This window comes from Xiphophorus maculatus, chromosome 21, assembly GCF_002775205.1.
Source record: "Xiphophorus maculatus strain JP 163 A chromosome 21, X_maculatus-5.0-male, whole genome shotgun sequence".
Lineage (NCBI taxonomy): Eukaryota > Metazoa > Chordata > Actinopteri > Cyprinodontiformes > Poeciliidae > Xiphophorus > Xiphophorus maculatus.
The window spans coordinates 16,268,267-16,289,178 of NC_036463.1; the positions used below are offsets into that span (position 1 = coordinate 16,268,267).

The window sequence follows — 20,912 nt, forward strand, 5'->3', positions numbered from 1 at the left end:
ATAACTTTAAATAATAAACTACCTGATTTGTTGAAATCTTCAGCTTTGGTAAGCAAATATTGTTGTTGCAATACTTGAATTTGTCATTATATATCTTAAAAATGTGTCATTTCTACTCACTTATTCATTATTTTCACTTCAAGATTAAAATGTTAATTTTCATGTTGAGAACTGCTTTGATTTTAAGAAATTTTTGTCACAGTTTTAATCTTGTTTACAGTCTGAGAGATGAAGGACTTTGAGTCTTGTGGCAGCTCTGTCTGAGAACATGCTAACAATCAGCATAGTACTGAGCGTCTTCTTTTCCCCAGGTGAGCTTTATGTTAGCTTCCTTTCATTTGGAGAAACCATTTCTAGTCTAAAATATTTAATTCTGATATTGTTTAATGAAACATGCTTCAGCTAATTAGGCGTCTGTGGACCATGAACTTTTTCTGCGGGCAGATTTGGCTCCACATGATGCTCATCATCACTGAAATAGCTTTTTTTTGCAAAATGGCTTGAGACAACAGTTGTGAAATTGTGCTTTATAAATAAACTGAATTGAAATGAACCATGAATCTGTTTGCTGCCAACAGCAACTTCAGCTTTCAGTGAATAACATACAAGCTACATTTTGTTTTATCTGAATACTGAACTTACATTTTTGAAACAAACCCTATTTTAACTTTAGTGTTGTCAAATATTCTATAACAAACTCTTTTTGTGCTCATTCCCTGTCATGAAGCAGCAGGTTACATTTTTAAATTAAGAGCAGCAAACTTTATTTTCATCCTCGTATTGCTTAAAGCCTCTTAAAACTCTGTTCTCACCCATAAACAATTTATACTTGCTTACAAAAATACATTATTCCCATTGCAACCTGTGTTTTTGCTGTCAGATTGTATTTTACTCTTAGAAATGCTGTATTGTTTTGCATTACACCGTGTTCCAAATTATTATGCAAGTGATATTTTCTCAGATTTTCTTAAACGGTCAATGCAAATGATGGTCAGTATAATTTTCAAGTCATGAACTATTACAGTATAAATCAAATTTTACTGAACAAAGCTCCTAATGAGAACAGTATTTTTTTTTTCAAAAATAAAAAAACTCAAAATTATAATTATTATAAAGAACTGCAGTCATTCTTTGAATGTGCAACATTAAATGGTCACATGTATTAAAATCAAAAGCTATTTCAATCAAAAACATCTTAACAGACTGAGTTACATGTTCACATAGGACCTACTTTGATATCACCTGCATCCATTGAACTTGTGAGTTTGTGGAAAGTTTCTGCTTGAATTTCTTTGCAGGATGTCAGAATATTTTCCCAGAACTGCTGGTTTGATATGAACTGCATTCCACTCAGTTTTGTTTTCCTCTCCTTCACATTAAGACAAATCTTCCGATTCCGAAAATGGTTGAAGGGCGATTCCACCTAATTTTTCCACCACCTTCCGCATCTTTAATCGACTCTAGTTTAAAAACTACAACACCTAGACTCTTCAAACCCGGACTGGATTATTCTGCTCTAATAACAGGTAGGTATGTTAGGTTTGAAGTGTCTAGGTGTTGTAGTTTTGGAGCTGGAGCAGTTCTAGTATGATCCTGATGCAAAGAAGTGGTAAAATCAAACTTTATTGAAATTTCACAAATCACAAACATGGTTTTCAATATTCTGTTGTAGCAGAATAATTTCTGTACTTTCTGTAGGGGTGGCTTTTTAGTACCCTTTTACCGAACCAGGAAATAAACAAGGCAATTGTTGGGTTGCAAATGACGTAGCACTGACGTCACACAATGCAGCTCGGGGTCAGGAAGTAAATGCAGCCCGTTTGTTTCTGTTGAACCAGCTTCAAATTGCCTAAAGTTTGAGTCGTTGTTTTAACCATTCTAATAGAGAGGAAGATAAACGTAGAGGTAGTTGGTCGCAAGGGAGTAAATTTAAATTAAAAACACAGAAGAAAGAGGAGAAAAGTGGAGCTAGGGCTAAAAACAGGAGGTGCGGAAACTAACAATGCCAGAGTTTGCAGCGACCATCTTCTAACAGGTAACGATGTGTTAAATTGTGTTTTCAAATATTTTATTTTATTGGACATGGGTCAGTGGAAAGGGGAACTGGAGTTGAGCCTTTTTTCATCTGTGTGAAGGAAAGAGGAGATCAGCTGCATACACAGACTACGAAGTGAGAAACAGGTGATCGATTTGCGTGATCGGCAACAAGAGACTGTGATCGGTGATCACCGATTATACACTTTCTCATGGAAATCGACACACCTCTAGTGTCAACCAGTTAATCTCACCACTAGTTAACCCCATAACACCAGTATTTAAAACATCTACTTATCTTCTCACTTCAAACCATTGTGAAATAATGATCCATGTTCTTATATCAACTCCTCTGGATTATTGTAGATTCCTGTGTTTACCGTCAAGCAGCACATTTAACACCACCGATAAAGAATCTTATTAAGATTTAGACTTAGACTGCATCGCAGCAACTCTCACAGTCTTAAATGATGTAACCTCTGATTTCGATAAACCTCTGCAGTTTTTAGAAATCTGGACAAATCTTGTGATAGATACAGTTGATCACTCTACTCTCACCAAATTAGCTGAAATTAATAGAAATATTAACTCACTTGGCTGGTTCAAAAACTATCTTTCAGAAAAAACAAAGTATCGAACATGAGATCTTGTTTTACAACCTGCTAGCTTTGGTGTGCCTCAGAGATTCTTTTAGGATCTTTATCAGTTATATAGATCAGCTTTAGGCTCACTATCCATTATGCATTTGGCCCAAGTATTGATCATGTTCATTGTTTCCCCCAGAAAACGTGCTAAGCCAGGTGGTCGGGGTGCCGGTGGTACACTGTGTTTTTGTATTAAAAGATGTTGGACAGGAAATGTAAAATATTACTGGCTGATTATATGTTACTGGAAAACATTGTCAGTGAAATGCTATTTAAACCCATAACGATAGAATCTTAGAAACAAATAATAAAAAATTACAATTAAAATGAATATCAATTATTTGCACTTTTGTTTAATTCTAATTAAGTTAGTGGCTCCATCAGACTCCCCAGGACTTCGTGTGCCCCGTAAATGGTAATATTTTAACACAGACCACAGATATATAAATGTAACATTTGTTTATTGGAATTATCAATGCTGATGAATTTGATTTAATAGTTTCAGCATACATAAATTAAAATATTTTTAATTGTCTAATATTAAATGTAAGATTTTAAGGAGTTGGCAAGTTTGCTCCGTAAAAATTCAAAGAACAATCTTCATAGTTAGATTGATTTGTTACCATAGCAACAATCTGATGCTGAGAATGTAATGCTGTTTGATCTCTGTTTGTTCACAAGTACATTTCAGTAAACTACAATTACTTAATTGGCTGAGCACTTTAACTGACTACTCAACCAATTGAACTACTCCCCCTCTCCCAGATTTCACTAAATCTAACACAGAAGCTGTTGGAGATGCTGATGTTTTAGCAGCAAGAGGGGCCACTATGTCAAATTATGCTCAAGGCCTCATACAGCCTTGGACCATGACGAGCTAAATCCGCTGCACTGCGCACAGCAGTGATGTGCGGTAATGTTAATAGCCCTTGAGGCACTGACTTACGGTAATCATAAGGAGATTCACAAATATAGACCTCCTCCATGTTTTTGTTTACATACAGAAGTTTGATGTAAATATCCATACAGGCCAGTCTGTCTCCAGTTTGAGTGAAAGGAGGCACGTGTCGAGGTTAACTTCAGACATTATGCGAGGCAACGCGCAGAGGTACCAGCAGTACTAGCTTTATGGCTGTTTAATGCATCAGCTATAAAATTATCTTTTAGGAATAAATCTGAAATGCTCAGAGCAACAGAGACGCTTGCAATCTGGCTTATTTTTTTATGTATTTATTTTGTTATTTTTCTAAAAACATAAACAAGCAACGCTTAGCCTGGCTAGGGGGGTGCAAGTAAACCTTGTAATACACTGGGGGAAACCCTGCATGGTCCTGAATATAAAAACCTGGGATTCTGTCTGGACAGCTGTAAATAGGATGAAATCAGAAATGTATTTCTTTATTGCAGGCGTTCATCTCTCACTTCCTCTGCTAGAAATGACAATCATTTCCATGTTTGACTACAGTGATGTTATATCTCTTCAGTTGACTATAACACACTAAAAAAACAACTTCAGCTTTAAAAAATTGTGTCAATTGGTGACAATCAAATTCTTTATCCAAGTTAATTTATTCAATAGTAGTCAAGGTAAACTTAAATACAGTAATTTTAATAAGCTTTGTTGAGTTACTTGTGACCAATTAATATATTTCTTTGAGTCAATGTGGGATTCTTTTCTTTTTTTTAGTGTAGAAACTTGATGTTAAGCACTACCCTTTACCTTTAATAACTAATGGCTCCTTTCACATCACTGTAGGCTGGTCATAATTAATACAACAAAGGTTTTAATGTATATTAAATCTTCTATGACTCCAAGTAGCTCAGCCTAAAGCTCAATATTCACAAAATGTAATCATCATATATAGCAAAGCACTGGAATGAGCTTCAAAAAGTACTAAACCATTTGAATCAAAATAAATCTTTCCTGTCTGAAATATGGTCATGCTTCAGCTAAAATATTTAGTGTTAAATTTTAACCAACCTCACTGATTTGTTTGTATGATCTAAACAGTGCTTGGTGTTGTGTATTGTAACTATGCTCCTGTTTGTGTTTCTATTTTTCTTATCATGATGAGTCTGCTGCCTCACTCTCATGAAGCTTTTCTTTGTTCCATCAGTGGATCAAAATGAGCCAATCCAGAGTTGAGGAATGGACCACAGCAGATGTTCACCACTGGCTCAGGACAGAAGTCAAAGTTTCTACGGCTTGTGCCGACATATTCATTCAGGAGGAAGTATCAGGAGAATATTTAGTCTCCTTCAGAAAGTTGGACATTTTGGATTTAGGGATCAAACATGGTCCTGCTGTGAAGATCGCGAGTCACCTGAAAAGCCTGACTGAAGCTTCAGCGCATCGGTCAGAATGTCCTGCATATGTGGAGGCCTGGACCAAGCAGCAGGTGAGCTGCTGGTTACTGGACCACCTGAAGATCTATATCAAGTATGTAGAACTGCTTCTAGACCAGGATGTTTCTGGGGACTGCCTGGTCTGCTTCAGGAAGCAGGACTTCCTGGACCTGAATGTGAAAAGTGGCCCTGCTGTGAAGATCCTAGCAGAACTGAAGAAGCTGAACCACATGCCAGAACCAACCCTGCAGACTAGTCCGGACCAGAGAGACGAAGATGAACAGGCTCAGCCTGAGAAGAATCTGCTTCGCACTCTGAGCCAACCTGAACCACAAGGTGACCCTGAAATGATTTCAAAAAAGACTGGAGAGAACAGAACAGAACCTTTGGGAGCAGAGCATCAAGCTGCTATGGTAAGATTACTAACAGCACATTGTCATTCACATTTAGCTAAACGTTAAGATAACAAAAAATAAAGCATGTTGAGGCTCCACCCCCTTTCTGAGCTCTGGAGAGTATAGGCTAGTCCGGTGACTCATACAGTCATCGATTATGAAACAAGCGATGGACATTACATGTTGCCAAATACCATCATCAAAATAATCAAGCAAATTCATATAAAATATTTTGATCAATGTTTAATTTATTATTAGTCAACTCTACCCAAACTAAGGGGTTGTAATCGTAAAGGAACTCAATATTTCAGCACTTTTGCAGTTTTCTGGAAGATTGTTCCAGATCTGTGGTGTATAGAAGCTGAATGCTGTTTCTCCAGCTTCGGTTCTGGTTCTGGTGGAGACCAGAACCGGAACCAGCAGGTTGATCCAGCAGCAGCAGAACTTTAATCCGCTCAGTAATTTCTAAACTACCAGCAATAGTTTTAAAGTCTCTTCTCTCAGTGATGGACTGTAGAACTACAGTACAGTACAGTAGGTGATGTACTCTCTCTTCCTGGTATTAGTCAGAACTCCAGCAGCAGCGCACTGGATCAACTGCAGCTGGACCATTGATTTGTTAGTCAGACCTGTGAAGATGTTGCTGCAGAAAGCAATGTCACAAAAGATAAACTGATGTTTCAGCATCAGTCTTTCTGATGCTTAAACATCAGTCCTCTGATCCTGGAAATGTTTTTCAGCTGATGGCAGGCCGACTTTGAAACCATCTCGCACAGTGATAAAGTAATATTTTTTAAATAAGAACCTCAGTTAGAGAAGGGCTGGAGATTAATTTCCTTTGAGGTTCAGAGGAAATTAAACATGGAGCAGATTCTTTAAAAGTTTTTACAGCAATCATAACTCTTCTGCTCTTCAGTGTTTCTGTCAGTTTATAGTGATGCAGCTCTGTACTGCCTTCAGGAGAATGGGACATTAGAGTATCATCCATAAAATTTCACCCACATGGCATTTACTGTGCAAACTAGCACTTTCAGTGGAAAAAAGTTAGTGATTCTTTTAATGCTGTACAGATATGGAACAGAAACAGGGATGGTATTATTCAATAGACCTAGGTCCCCTGGGTTCCAGGGAAACAGCTGAAGCAGGAGTGGTTTGTCAGCCTGGGGCTACCGTTGTTCCTCTTCCTTTTCTATTTGGAACAGAAACATGAATGATATTTTTCAATAGACCTGTCTATTGATTTATAGATTAATATTTTTACTGTACAGAAATTCCAAGGAATAAAGCTGGTTCTTAATCCAATCCTAATGAGTTAAATTGAAAGTGTCATGGAGTAATTTAACCTCCTCATGACATTAACACTGACATGAACAATAATACTGAATAAATATATAAAATAATATCTAATTAAAAACATAAGTGATAAGTTTCTTACCATTATGGTCTGTAAAATATATTTATTCTTAGTACTAGGTATGATCTCAACAAACCCATGGCAATTCAATAATATTATTTTACCTTTTATCTGAAAACAGTGTCTGTTTGTTCTTGCCATACAGACTCCTGTATTACTTATTGCTTGAAAGATCTTGCCATACAACTTTATTCCCCTGTATTTACTTTAGTTTCTTAGTTTATTCTTGTATTTTGTTCTTTGTGCATTTCCATTTAATTTCCTTTGATTAGTATTATCCTCTCTTGGTTTATTGTTATGTCCTCTTTAGTTGCTCACCAGTTATTAGTTTTATTTTACCATTTGTATTGACGCTCACTATCTTCCCTCATCATGCCATTCATCTGCTGCACCACCTAATCACCATGTGCTTCACATGATCTGCCACTCAAATGAGCTCTTGAATTTTCACTGCTCAGCATGAATCAGCATCAGATTCTCTGTTTTCATATCCTGATTCACATCTAGTTTGTTGCTCCATTTTAGGTCCCAGTTCTCCTGTTTCTTAGTTTTGTTCTTCTGTGATGCATTGCTGTTGGGAAATGTATCAGTAAAGGCAGACTGACGTAAACCTGTTATAACAACGGGAATATTGACAAGTGCGATTTAAAAGTGCTTGTACCACCGCTGCACACCGGACCACTTACAGCATCGATATTAACTCTATAAAATGAACCCTTTCTCTAAAAAGTCCTGGCAAAAAATTACTATTTTGGCATTATTATGACTTCCACCCATGGAGGGATTTCTTTATTTAAATGGGTTCATTTTTCTGAGGGATACACAGTGAGGGTTTTGTGAATTTAGTAATTACATGTTTATAAGAGCGATATTCCTTCCCATTGTCCTTCCCTGAGGGGCACACTTTGGCCCCATTAGTACTAATTGAGCATCGTTTCAAGTTACCCCACAGCTTACCTGAGTATTGGTGCTGACCATGTCTATCCCTTTATGACCACAGTGTACCCACCTTCTAATGGGGGGGCAAGGTAATTTTATTTATATAGCACATTTTCAACAAATGAATTCGAAGTGCTTTACACTAGCTGGAGAAAATACAAACAAAATTAAAGAAAAGCAAGAGAAAAATAAAAGTATAAAAAGTTGAATGCTAAATGTTGATCTAAGGTAATGAGTAGTTTCTCTAGATATCCAAGTTTGTTCTAATTTCTGCTCTGGGTTGAGTGAAGTACAAGACTAATTGCAGACAGCAAACTAAAGCCATTTATAAATATATTTAAAAGCTTCCTGTCATGTAAAGTAAAAATATGAAGTAACACAGCAGCTTAATGAAAGCAAGGTAAAAAATAAATTAAATAAAACTTACCTTTGATGATATAAAACACATGAAACAAAACTTTCACAGGTAGGATGTATTATCTAAGAGCAAACCCTTTAGAGTTCAGCCATACGACTCCATGGGTGACTTTGGGAGAGGAGAAGGTGGGAAGGAGCACCTTGTTAACATTAACTCCTGCCTGTACTTTCTTTTTCTTACTGTGAGTTGCAAGCTGATTGGTTCAAACACCTCAGGTGTAAAAACACCCTGACCCGACCTGACCCTGATCCTGCAGGGCAACCAGACCTTAGCTGCCAAAACACGTTGATGCTAATTCAGATATATGAATACCATACTCTGAGTTTTTACCTCCATTTCTCTGCAGGTTAAATCCCAACCAGAGACATCAAAGACCACCATGGTGATCAAGGACTTCTTAGATGACCTTCTAAAAGACGACTTGAAGAAGTTTCATTTCCATTTATCTGCATATACAAAATCTAAGACTAAAGCAGTTCGTCGGGGGAAACTGGAAGGCAAAGACACACTGGACACTGCCCAGTTACTGACTAGTCACTACGGCAATCAGGAAGCTTTATTGGTCACAATAAACGTTTTTAGAGAAATTGGCCAGCGGGAACTTGCTTTGTGTCTGGAAAGGAAAATGGGTAAGAAAGGAAGCTAATGCAAAATTTATTTTCAGACAGTCACTGGTACTGAGCAAGGTTCTTGTTCTGGTTCTGCTGGAGTTTTTTTTTCCTGGTAAAGAGAAGTGTTTCCTCTCCACTGTTGCTACATGTATGCTCAGTATGATAATTACAGTTAAGTCAATGACACAACGCAAGGGATTGTTGCTCCCTCCTGCTCAGGAGGAGAGATGCTACAAGTCAACGATTCGATGCTCTGCAGGGTTGCCTTAGAAACTTTATAATCTCCTTTGAAAAATTAACTAAGTTTATTGAACTGATTGATAACTGGGATCAACTGGAATGGATGTGATTGAATAATTTTTGTGAAGAGCCTTGAGTTGACATTTGTTGTGAATTGGCGCTATAGAAGCAATGTGACTTGCATATGTTAATGAGAAATCACGACAGCCTCTGACTACATTTGAAGGTTTGACCCATTAGGTTCTGGTGATGGACATTGATCTGGTAATAAGCTAATAAGGTGATGGTGGCGACGGTGATAGGAATTTGTCCTACAATTGGTAGGTTGCAGGTTCGATCCCTGCTCTGATGGCCTCTGTAACTGTCCTTGGGCAAGACTATTCACCCAACTTGCCTGCTGGTGATCAGAGGGCTGACAACCAGTGTAGCAGCCTCAAGGGAAAAAATGTCTCTACTTTTATTATAACAAAATGCTGGACTCATTTTTACAGAGTTTTATTGTTCTTATTGTAAAATCTTCATTAGTCGATCATCTCTAAAGGTTTCTGTTTCTTTTTCTGATTTTCTAGGTCTACAAGAGCAGCCGTGTCTTTCCAGAGCCGTGACAAACAAAGAAGCTAACCAAGGCGATAAACTAAAGTTGCTATTAACTTGTGGTGGAAACTCCCTGGACAGCTACAACAGATTTGTTATTGCTGTTAACAAAAGCAGTCCAGAACAAATTCAGTACCTGAACTTTCTAAGTAAGCTGAAACTATTCTGTGTGTTGGACTTTGACCCGAACTCTGTAGTTGCAGGTGGACTATGTCATTCCTACAGAGAGTCCAGGGTGGCTAATCTGCATTTACCAGCACAATTTCAGGCACAGACCGAGGCAGTTATAAAGGAGCTGAACCTCTACCTGCAGACCAGTTGGGTCTTCTGTAATGGCAGACATGACCTTGATGGCAACAAAGAGCTAGATTATAGGAACTGGCTGAGGAAGTCTTGCAAAGATGTGGAGCACCTGGTTTGCTTCATCTGCAGACCTGATGTTTTTCTGCATGGAAGATGTCTGGTCATATTCCTTCTCCTCTCTTCTGTGGACACAGAGAAAGATCCGGTCTTTGATACCTACAAGTCTTTCCTCAAACACACTGATGAGACGAACATCATTAGCATTTGTGAATCTCAAAGTACGTACGTGAAATGGAGGAAACTTGTTAAGGAAAAGTGTGACTTTGACATTGAGGATTTGTCTATCAGTGAGCTAACTCTTAGTGAGATCAATGGGACTATAATGGGCCTGGGTCCAATGACTCTGTCCTCAACCAGGCTGCTTCCGTCCTCTGGCTCCAGTGCTGTCGTCCTGAAACCGAAGGATGAGGATCTCCTGACAGCTTTGGATGTTTTGTGTCTGAATCAGTGCGAGAACATCTATGATGAAAGCAGCTCAGAGTTTCAGGACTTCAGGATCACAGTTGAAGAGGAGTTCTACAGAGGAGCCAAAGTTAGATGGTGGAACTTCTATTTCTGCGACAAAGATGTCGAAAAGCCGTTTATCAAGAGGGACAAGTATGAAAATGTGAAGAAAATGATCAGATGGCAGAGAACACATTCAAATAACACCTGTGTTCTGCTGACTCTGTTCCATGACCCAGGATGTGGTGGAACCACCTTAGTAAAGCATGTGATGTGGGACCTCCGGCAGGAGTTCAGGTGTGCTGTTATGAAAGACAACACAGTCCCAAAGACGGAGGTGGCCAACCAAGTCCGATGTCTAATGAAGCTGGAAAGTGAGAAGCCATCCCCTGTTCTGCTGTTGGTTGATGACTCAAAGGAAACAGAAAACCCATTTGATCTGCTGAGCTGCATTCATCAAGCTGTGGAGGATTTATCAAACATTCATCTGGATGATGCTGAGAGCTGCAAAGTTATCATGCTTAACTGTGTCCGATCCCATAACCCAGTAGAGCAGTACAAACAGCACAGTCAAACCCAGAGCCAGTTCCTGACCGCCAAACTGACAGCACAAGAGCAGAAAGAGTTTGAAAAGAAACTGAAAGAGCTCAAAGAAACCCACGACAAACCTGAGAACTTTTACAGCTTCATGTTCATGAAAAACAACTTTGACAAAAAGTACACTGAAAACCTTGCTCGTAACACGCTAGAGAACTTTGAGTTCAGCACCAAGACGGCCAAACTCTTTTCCTTTCTGGCCTTACTCAACACATTCGTTGCCAAGTCTGAAATCTCTCTGTCTCTGTGTGAGGATTTCTTCCAGATGAAAATGATTCGCTGGAAAGAAGACAGTGTTTTGGATAGAATGAAGCCATATTCCAACTTTATTATCATAGACTCAGTAGACGAATGGGGTGGATACAAAGGAGTCCGAATCCTTCACCATGCAATAGCATCTGCCTGTCTGGAGGAGCTGGAGAAAAGTCATCACCTGAAAGTCAGTGACATTGTTATGGAAATCCTCCATTATGACCTGTTCTTCAGTATTAGGGTTGTTAAACAAAAACTGATGTCCTCAATTCAGCAAATGTTGATAGAAAGGCAGCTGAAGAAAGATGGAAAGGAAAGGGAAACATTTTCTCCTCTCATCAATAAAATCCACAACCAGCAAGGGAGAAAAACAGTCCAAGAGATCTTTGTGAAAGCCTCTTCTAGGTTTCAGACCAGTTTATCCATTCCTCAGGCATTGGCTAGATATTTGTACATCAATGTGCAGGACTTCCCAGAGGCCATAAAATGGGCAGAGAAAGCTAAGAATATTAAAGAAAACCCCTACACGTTAGATACAATTGGACAGATCCACAAAAGTAACCTGAGGTGTAACATTGAGAGAGAAAAGCAGGAGACTTCACATAATCCAGAAGATCTGCACAAAAACATTGAAATCGCCAAAAATGCCTGGAAAGCTTTCCAAAGGGCTCAGGAACTGTCGGATCTGGAAAATGAACTGGAAGAAGAAGTTGCTGATGATGACTCTGAGGATTGTCCCACAAAATCCTACAACATCAAAGGCTATGTGAGCATTCTGGAAATCTGCTTCATGGTCTTTGAGATTCTGAGCAAGGTACCTTTCTTTGAAAAAAACAATCCATTAAAAAAACACTACCTTCAAAGTTTTCTCAGCGGATTGATCCCTGTCAGCAACGTCTACAGAGAGAACAGCGATGCCAACACCAGGTATACTGAGATCATCAGGGAGCATCAATCGTTTCTGCTCAAGCTGAAATCTGAAGTCAAACAGGTTTTTGATATTCTGAACTCTTACTTCACCTACATCAAGCAGAACTCAGAACTGGACACATTGAATCACAGAATAGTGACTGAACATTTCAAGAAATATGTGGACCTTTTTTGTGTGACACCAGGTGAAAGGAGAAAGGAACAGGAAAATAAAGCTAATCTCAGCCTGAAATTGGACATTGAAGAATGTAAACGGTTCCTGGAGAGAAACCAAGCAGATACCTTCTCGGGAATCCTTCAGTACCTGGACGAGCCTGCAGAGCAGATGGAGCAGATAACAGAATGCTACGCATTTTTACTGCTAAACAATGAGAAACATTGTAAAACAAAAATCAATTATATTATGTCCAACATCGTCCTCTACAACCTAAAGGCAAACTCTAAACATGTGAAGAAGTACACAGAGCTCTGCAATCTGCTTCAAGAGGTTCTCCAGGATGTAGGCCTTCACCATCCGGTCCCAGATCCGTTTTTTCTGGCTCTCCTGTTATTCTGGCCAAGTCCTACAGACGAAAACAGCGACATAACCAAATTTGTGACAGCTATTCGAAAGTCTTCCCACAAGTATCTGTCCAAGTTTCAAAAGAGGAGCACTGTCGCCTACTTCTACCTGGGCAAAGAAGAAGGACTGAAGAGACTGGTTTCAAAACCTTCGCTGGATAAGAGTTTTCTGTTCAAGATGCATCGGGATGATCTGGCCCAACTTTGGTGGAGTGGAGAAATATTTAGGGAAGAAGCCATCATCAGCCGCCTCTACAGGGTGAGGGGAACTGTGGTGCAGGGGCAGGTCTTCGCTAACTACGGCAAACAGAAAATCCTGGTGCGTCCAGCTCGCATCAGTGGAATCAGAAGTGGATGCAGCACTGAAAAAGTCTCTTTCTACATTGGGTTTTCCATTAATGGACCCCTTGCATACAATATCAAGTATGAAAATTAGAGATGAGATCAGGCATCTACAAACTGAACCTGGATAGGCAGCTGTTGGAAGGATTTTATACTTAATTATCATTTATTGGCTTTATATTTATGTTATAATATCATATATTTTTTTAACTTTTGCATTTAAATTTTAATGATGTGCTTTGAGTGTTTTGAAGTGCTTTGAGTGTTTTGAAGTGTTTGCAGAAACTCTGGAAGCGGCCTGCAGAGGAGTGAAAAAGAAGGATACCATGAACGAGACATTCCGGCGTTGATTGCCCAGAGGAACTGCAAACCTACAGTATAGTCTTATCTTATGAAATATGCTTTTGAAGATTGTATGAATGAGTTGTGTTCATGTGAGTGTGCAGCTGTTTTCTGCTCCCCCTCCCTTCAGGGCTGCACACTGTCATGTAACTAGGGTGTTCCTAATTCTAATAAAAGCAGGGCAAGACTCAGTTGAAGCTTCAGAGAATAGGCAGAAATCTGTAACTGGGTTTCAGCTGTGCTCTCCCTGCAGGTAAAACTAAATTTTGACTCTTGTCTCTTCTTTGTGTCTGTGTTTAGGTCATTTAGACCTAACAGCAGCAAAGAGCCAAAGCTTCTCCAAAAGAAATGACCACTCCTCTGGAGTTTCAAATGTTTCATGAACAGGAAGAAGTGAGTAAAGAACATTGAAACATCGTATCTAAAGATTACAGGTTAATAAGGCTGAAAGTAGAAATACATTTTAAAAATGACTCGTATTCTGGAATTATTTTGTTGAAATAAATCCCTTTTACATTTGCTAATGTACACAAAAGGTATTAATACTATTTAAAAGCAATGCCAGTACGGTATGAAGGTTATGAGTACTATGGACACTGGATTATTAGAGAGTGTTTTATTGTATTTACACAGATCATCCTATTTCACAGCAGTCAGCTTGGAGACAAAGTGACCTGTTCTTATCAGCCCTTTTCATTACTTGTAACCCTGGAGTCAAAAGTAACCCACTACCAAGTTTAGATGTGGAAAACATACCCTAAACTATCTTTTTCAAAATTGAAATTTTATGACTTTTTCTAAAGGGGCCCCATCATTAGAAAAAAAATAGTATTTTATTTCTGTTTATTTTTCCATGTGGGCTGTAAACCAGGATTGTCTTATGGGACATTTTTGATCCATGAATTATAAAAGCATTTAACCACCAGAAAAAAGTTCAAAGGCCACTCACAAACACATCCTATTACACACACACACACACACATACACGCACGGGCACCACACACACACACACACACAAAGAAACTGGATTGATGTACGAATTGAACTTGCATTTGAAATGCATCTGCACCTGCACTCTTGATATGTAGCTAACCCCTCACACAAGCTCCTAACCAAAACAAAAAACAATCTCAGACATAATAAAAACTAATACAGTACAGAAGATATAAAGCCACCCTGAATCAAATTACCACTAGTTGGTTCCTAACTGAAGCCAGGAGTAGACATTTCACTGCCCAACAAGTCCTGGACGAGATACTTTCAGGAGCTCAGGACGAATAAGAGGATGAAGATGTATCTGAAGAGGAAGATGGGGAGGAATGCAACCCACAGGAAGAAGAAGGGGAAATCCTTTAAGCTGTCGAAGAAATATTTTTGTCAAAGAATGGCAAAATTGCATGGTACTCATCAGATTTAGGCAGCAATCAGGAATGAACAGTAGTATGAAACATCATAAAGATGACTCCAGGAGCAACAAGATATTCAGCTGCCCATGCCCAGGACATTTTATCCCCCTTTCTCCTGTTCATCACACCTGGCATTGAAGAAACAATCCTGGAGAACCCAAAAATATGGAGAAAACTGGAAAAATATGGATGAGATTGACCTGCGTGCCTACATAGGGCTTTTGATATTAGCAGGTGTGTATTAGTGATGGGCTTATCAGAAGCCAGGCATCGAGGTGTGTATCGAGTAAAAAGGGGGCATGTCAGATGAAGCCCAATTGTGGAGGTATCATACTAATCATTGAAGACATAAAAAAATCAAGAAACAATAAAAAGATGTAATGCAAAAGTTAAAACCAATACTTTAAGAAATTCAGAAAAAACAAGAAATAATACAAAAAAAACATGTAGTATAAAATCAATGTCAAACAAAAATTCAAGCTTAGTAGAAAATGCCCCCCGTTAGTAGTTACAAAGACAATTTATTGTCAGGATCTGTGTTTTTCTTTGTTTATTTAGAGTGTTCTGTGTCCTTAAGTCTCTTCGTTGTCCTGTCCTCCCCTTGATTGTTCCCAGGTGTGTCTCATTTCTGTGATTACCCTCCCGTGTATTTAACTCCACCTGTGTTCCTTGTTCCTCGTCGGGTCGTTGTCAATGTCTGGTCTATTCGTGGTCAGTGTGTCGATGTGCCTGCTGCTCGTTGTTTGGACTGTGCTTTATCATTAAAATCATCATAATTCATCTGACCTGGGTCCGCTGCGTCTGCCTCACCACTCTCACCACCCGCACTTTATGACATTTATACTGAATCACATAGTATATTTGTGAGCAATTTAAACCCAATGTCACAAAAAAACAAGAGAAAGAAAAAGAAAAACAAGTTCTTAACAATGAAATACCCTACTCCAACTATAAATATAAAAAACGTAACATTTCCAAATCAAATAAAATGTAAAATCAAAATATAAAGTGCACATTTAGAACATGCAGAAAGGACAGGCATTTGTTTTTGTGAAACAGACATTTCTGTAATCTGCAAAGCAGGATAGGAAAGCTAAGCTAGGAAACTAGCCCAAAAACATCAATGATTAACACTACTTAAAAGACAACCCCCCCCCAAATATTACACATTAACCTCCTCATCGCTGGAGGACAAAAAATCCAAGTCATCAGAATCATCACTCAGGTACGTAGGGTTGTGGAACTGACCAGAAGTTGTGTGTGTAAGGACAGTGTACTTCAAGAGATGAACATTAATGAAATTTTCTACTGCCCATTTAAGTAGGGGAATCGCACAAGACAAGGTGATTAGTAACCCCAAATACAATAAACACTGGTGTGAGAAGTTTTCTTAGGAGTATTTTCAAGTATGCTCAAATATGCTAAAATTTAACATAATATATTTACTTTTCACCAGGGTAGCATTCCAATGCTACGACAAAATCACAAGAATATCACTTCCTTCATCAGAATTTTCTATTTATAATGAAAAGCTTTGGCAGATGTTTGCACTAATCCTTTTATTAAAATAGCCTAACTTTAAAAAAATAAAAAGAAATTAATTACAGAGGTTTTTCTAAAAATAAAACATACAGGGGAAACAAGTTTTTATTGAAATTAAATTAAACACAAACATCTACAAATACAGATCTCCGCAAAAAAATGTTCTTGCGCATGCATAAGTTGCATAGCCATCTTTATCAAATGCAGAACAGCCACAATGTGTCCACCAAACTGCACAGGTCACTGTGCACTTGAAATGATAAAATATGCTTAATATATATGGAGCTAAAACAGTCTCATAATTCACAAATGCAGTACATGAAAAAATACAAACCTATGTGCATATAGGTTTGTATTTTTTTATGTGCTGTGATTTTTATGTTTATATTTTATCTGACACAGTGCTTTGTGACTATGTTACTGTGTAATTATAGAAGCTTTTCATTTGGTGAATTTGTGAAATCAATGTTTGAAGTTCAGATTAAGACTGTATGCTTACTTACTAAAAGGCAAGTAAGTAAGTAGAGTTTGTTTGACATTGAATAATTACCATCTCAATACCAAATATAAGCAGCTGAAAAGAGAGGTACAGAGAAGAATAATTAAAAATCTAAGAAGACTGAAATAAAATTTTATTAAAATTTTTCTATTCTTTTGCCTTGAGTTGACATAGATTAATTAAACTGAACTGAAGTGAATGGCAGTGATAAATTAATTGAAAAAGGTTACAACACTGTTGTAAAACCAGAGCAGTAAAACAGTCAAAAACTGTTTTATCACCACCGTTGATGTTTATTTGAAAAATAAATCCGTCTATCAATTGGTTAGCAGAAAATGTAAAGACAGAATCAACAACATCCTCCAGAGTTCCTTGCTTCCATGCATGCTACTAAATTATGTGTCAGGGTAATCCAATTTCTGTAGTCGAGGTGCAGACTGCCAAGGTCCCCTGTTACAGGTAACACCCATCCCACAATGCATTGGCCCTCCCACAAGTGGTGGGGACCCACGTAAGAGGGACCCACGTCTCCTCTTCCATTGATAGTACTCATCATAAGGGCTCTTTGGGCTGCACTTTGGTTCTTTATCTACAACCTGTCTGCCTTGGGTGACATGCTGTCCGGGGCATGTAGCATAGCTCCAAGGATCATTGGGACACTTAAATCCCTCCACCACAGTAAGATGGCAGCCAAGGGAGGAAGAGTGCCTACTCCGGTTCAGGAAAGAGGTCCTGCCCCATGTGGAGGAGTTTATCTTGGTGTCTTATTCACGGATGAGGGGAAAATGTAGAAGGAGATCGATAGGTGGATTAGGATGTCTTCTGGACTCCACATTACAATGTGCTCTGGGCACATTGTAATGTGAGACTTGGATTGTACTGTACAGAGGGCATTGGAGGGAGAGCATGACTGGGAAACATAAATAACTTTCTCAATAAGAAATTTTTTAAAAAGCAACATGGCCCCAGTAATTTCATTTTTTTTAAAAACAAAAATTATGACATAATCCAAATGAAATTATTTAGTTTTCAAACAGAAAAACAGCAACTATTTACCATTGATATTTAATTATGACATAAACATGACATTTAGTTAGTGGAATTTTATATTTAATACTTCATCGACCACTGATGACTATTATAAAATGAACAACTGTTAAGTTTAGCAGTTACTCGTTGCAGAGATTTTAAAACTTTCTGCTGTTAATGAATAATGCAAGTATAGCATGCTGATGTTAGCTGGTTTGTTGGTCAGGCTGTGTGCTCAGGTAACCAGCCTGCAAATTTAGCTGTGTGGCGTTAGCTTTAACTTGTCGTGACGAATATTTAGAAGCCACCGTCTTCTGAATTTAGGATCGCTAGGAAATCCCACAATAAAAACTTAAACACTCATTATATTTGGAAGACAACAATGTTCATGTTATTGCTTTACTTGCTTCTGAAATACAACTTTGTCTTTCCTAGCTGTCATGGTAACTCAAAGCGGAAGCAAGAAAGCTGCATTTCGCTCATGCAGATGTGACGTCAGCGCCGTAGGTGCAAAGAGCCCATTCTAGGTTTCTTGCCAGTCAATTTAAGGATGCTTATTGGTCCGCTGGAAAAAAAACGATAAAACCCCGGACATTGTCATCAGTCAATAAAATCCCCATGAAAACGTCCAGTTTTCATGGGGGAGCTAACACTTATCTTTCATCAACAACTCAGGCGGAAGTGAGAGCGCTGCTCAACACAAACAATACCCCAGCCAGAACACGGTGCGCTAAATAACAAAACATAAATTATAGACTGTTCCAGGAGAATACATTTTCCTCGAGGAATTTTAATATTCGAGGTACTCTAATCATTCAGGGTATTGTTACAGCCCTAGTACACATGCACATATACATATATATATATGATAAAATAAGCGTAGAAAGCAAATTTAAAAAGCTACTATTATTATTATTAACTGGTCAGCAATGTAAAGCTGGCTTTACACTGGATTAAGACGCTTTATGGTCTCAACTCTCTGTAAAACCGTTTGAGTGCTACTGGATCACAGAAATGTTGGAAAGTTTCTTTTCAATTTAAAAGGCTGTTATGATTTTACCTTTCTGATTTTCCAGACGTCCTACCATGTGTGTGTGTGTGTGTGTCTGTGTGTGTGTTTACGTCTAAGAAAATGACATGTTAGGAAACACCCTCGTAGCTAAAGTTAAAGGAAATGAGACACTAGGTAACGCCCTCTTTGGGGCGTAGCTTAGGTAGAAGCTAACAAAGGGAATTACAAACTTTTGCTTGATGCCTTTTTTTCCCTGCTAGCTCGTAAAGGTGGCATGAGAAATGGACCAGCTGTATTTTGGTATTAATAAATGGAATACATGTATTCAGCTCACTGACTCTTCTTCAACCTCATACATCAAGAAAAAGGTTTTATTTCAAAATTATAGTTGTGAAATTAGGCTTTATATACTCTTTTATATATTCCTCAAATTCATTTTATTTCTATAAAATCATTTTCTCCTGACATTTATTGCTATATAACTTTTGTTGCTCTTGACAGCCAGTAGTTACCATAACAACCAGTAACTGTAGGCTAGTCCCCTTTTACCATCTTTAACTCTGGTATGTATTAAGATTAGCTCTGTGCTTTTATTACAGGTACTATGTTTTAACATGTAGTTTAGACAAATTTAATCATATGCAGTGTTTAATGTTTTGCCATTGTTTTTATATATTTTTGCTGTTTTCATAAGTAATATTGCACATTTTAGCTATCTTTAACTTTCCAACTGTTACCTGATGTCATCTGTACATTAGGAACAATTTGGGTTATTTATAGTATTTTAATTTAATGTATAGGGGCTGGACTGATGTTAACCACCAGCTTGACCTTCTCTCTTGTTAAGTATGCTTCAATTTCTGATACAAAGTAACATTTCAGTTGCCAGTTGTGTGTTAGCTTTTAAATAGAAAACGTGTTTATTCTCCGTCTAGTAAAATTGCACATTGACATTTATTTAATAGAAAGGGTTAGCTATGTAGATATTTTATGTTAATTTATTTTAAATACCACTATACCATCACAGTCAGCCCGTCTGTTTTTACTGTCTGTGACTTTGTGACACAAACTGCTGGTCTGATATTAACCACCAACTTTTACTGTTTATATGATGAACACAGCCAGCTTGATTGTATGTTGTGAAGTCAACCTGATGGACCTACGACGAACAGAGAAAGGTTACATATCCATCACATTTACTTTGAAACACAGAAGGTGGTGGTCTGACCTGCTGTTGATCAACTAATATATATTCAGGCTTTTTTTATCTAAACTGGATCTGATTCAGCTGCAGTTCTTTTGGTAAGTCTGTGTTGATTTGATTTATCATTATGTATGTTTTCTGACTTTAATTGTGTTGCAGAATTATTTTAATGATATGAAATAATCGTTAAATATTTCAAAATTTTTAATTTCTGCTTTTTAATTATGTATGCTCTGATTTTTATCACGAGACTTCCTTAAAAATATGAATCTCATCATTAGGTTGTTCCAGTCAGAGAGATGAAGAAGCTCTGTCACCTGTCTAACAGCATCCTGATAGTCAGCATTTTACTGATTGTCTTCTTTCTTCCAGGTGAGTTTGTTTGTTCACTCCCTTTAATTTGGAGACGTCACATAAATCACTTCTGGTCTGAAATATTTGATTCCGATATGGTTCAAAGGATCCACACGTAACATGGAGATGAACTGGAGTTTGTGGATCATGAGCTTTCTCAACAGGACGATCTTTCTCCACATTATTTTCATAATTTATTTGTTTTACAGGTGCTTTTGCTCATTGCGGTGGTGCTCTACCAAACCTCCACCTCATTACACCCCGTGAGATTGAAGCTCTGCTTGGATCTTGTGTGGAAATCCCATGTAAATTTGATACTTTGCCAGAATTTAACAGCAGCGCACCCACTTACGGAATCTGGATGAAACATAGGGCGGTATATGCTGCGGGAGCAAGTGAA

At 38.1% G+C, this 20,912-nt stretch overlaps 2 protein-coding genes across 3 annotated transcripts in view; both read left to right on the top strand.

The window, feature by feature from the left end:
* Positions 1-20,912, top strand: part of LOC111606283 (sialoadhesin-like) — an 84,593-nt gene that overhangs the window by 13,077 nt on the left and 50,604 nt on the right. The gene's annotated exons all lie outside the window — the stretch shown is intronic.
* LOC102237362 (sterile alpha motif domain-containing protein 9-like) lies at positions 1,788-20,220 on the top strand. 2 transcript variants are annotated; one of them, XR_002752010.1, is made up of 7 exons: positions 1,788-2,035; positions 4,796-5,437; positions 8,537-8,819; positions 9,611-13,500; positions 13,767-13,859; positions 19,755-19,800; positions 20,076-20,220. XR_002752010.1 is itself a non-coding variant. In XM_023326784.1 (4 exons), exons 2-4 carry the CDS (start codon positions 4,805-4,807, stop codon positions 13,216-13,218), a joined length of 4,524 nt encoding a protein of 1,507 aa, XP_023182552.1. In that variant the 5' UTR covers positions 1,788-2,035; positions 4,796-4,804; the 3' UTR covers positions 13,219-13,720. The 2 variants fall into 2 exon arrangements, 1 of the variants encoding a protein (XP_023182552.1); XM_023326784.1 differs by lacking the exons at positions 13,767-13,859; positions 19,755-19,800; positions 20,076-20,220 and having other exon boundaries at positions 9,611-13,720.

Excerpts from the sequence above, each read along its gene's own strand:
- LOC102237362 (XM_023326784.1), top strand. The coding sequence starts at position 4,805 with ATGAGCCAATCCAGAGTTGAGGAATGGACCACAGCAGATGTTCACCAC. Across the intron at positions 5,438-8,536 it reads CAGAGCATCAAGCTGCTATG|GTTAAATCCCAACCAGAGAC; the intron begins GTAAGATTACTA and ends ATTTCTCTGCAG. Across the intron at positions 8,820-9,610 it reads GTGTCTGGAAAGGAAAATGG|GTCTACAAGAGCAGCCGTGT; the intron begins GTAAGAAAGGAA and ends CTGATTTTCTAG.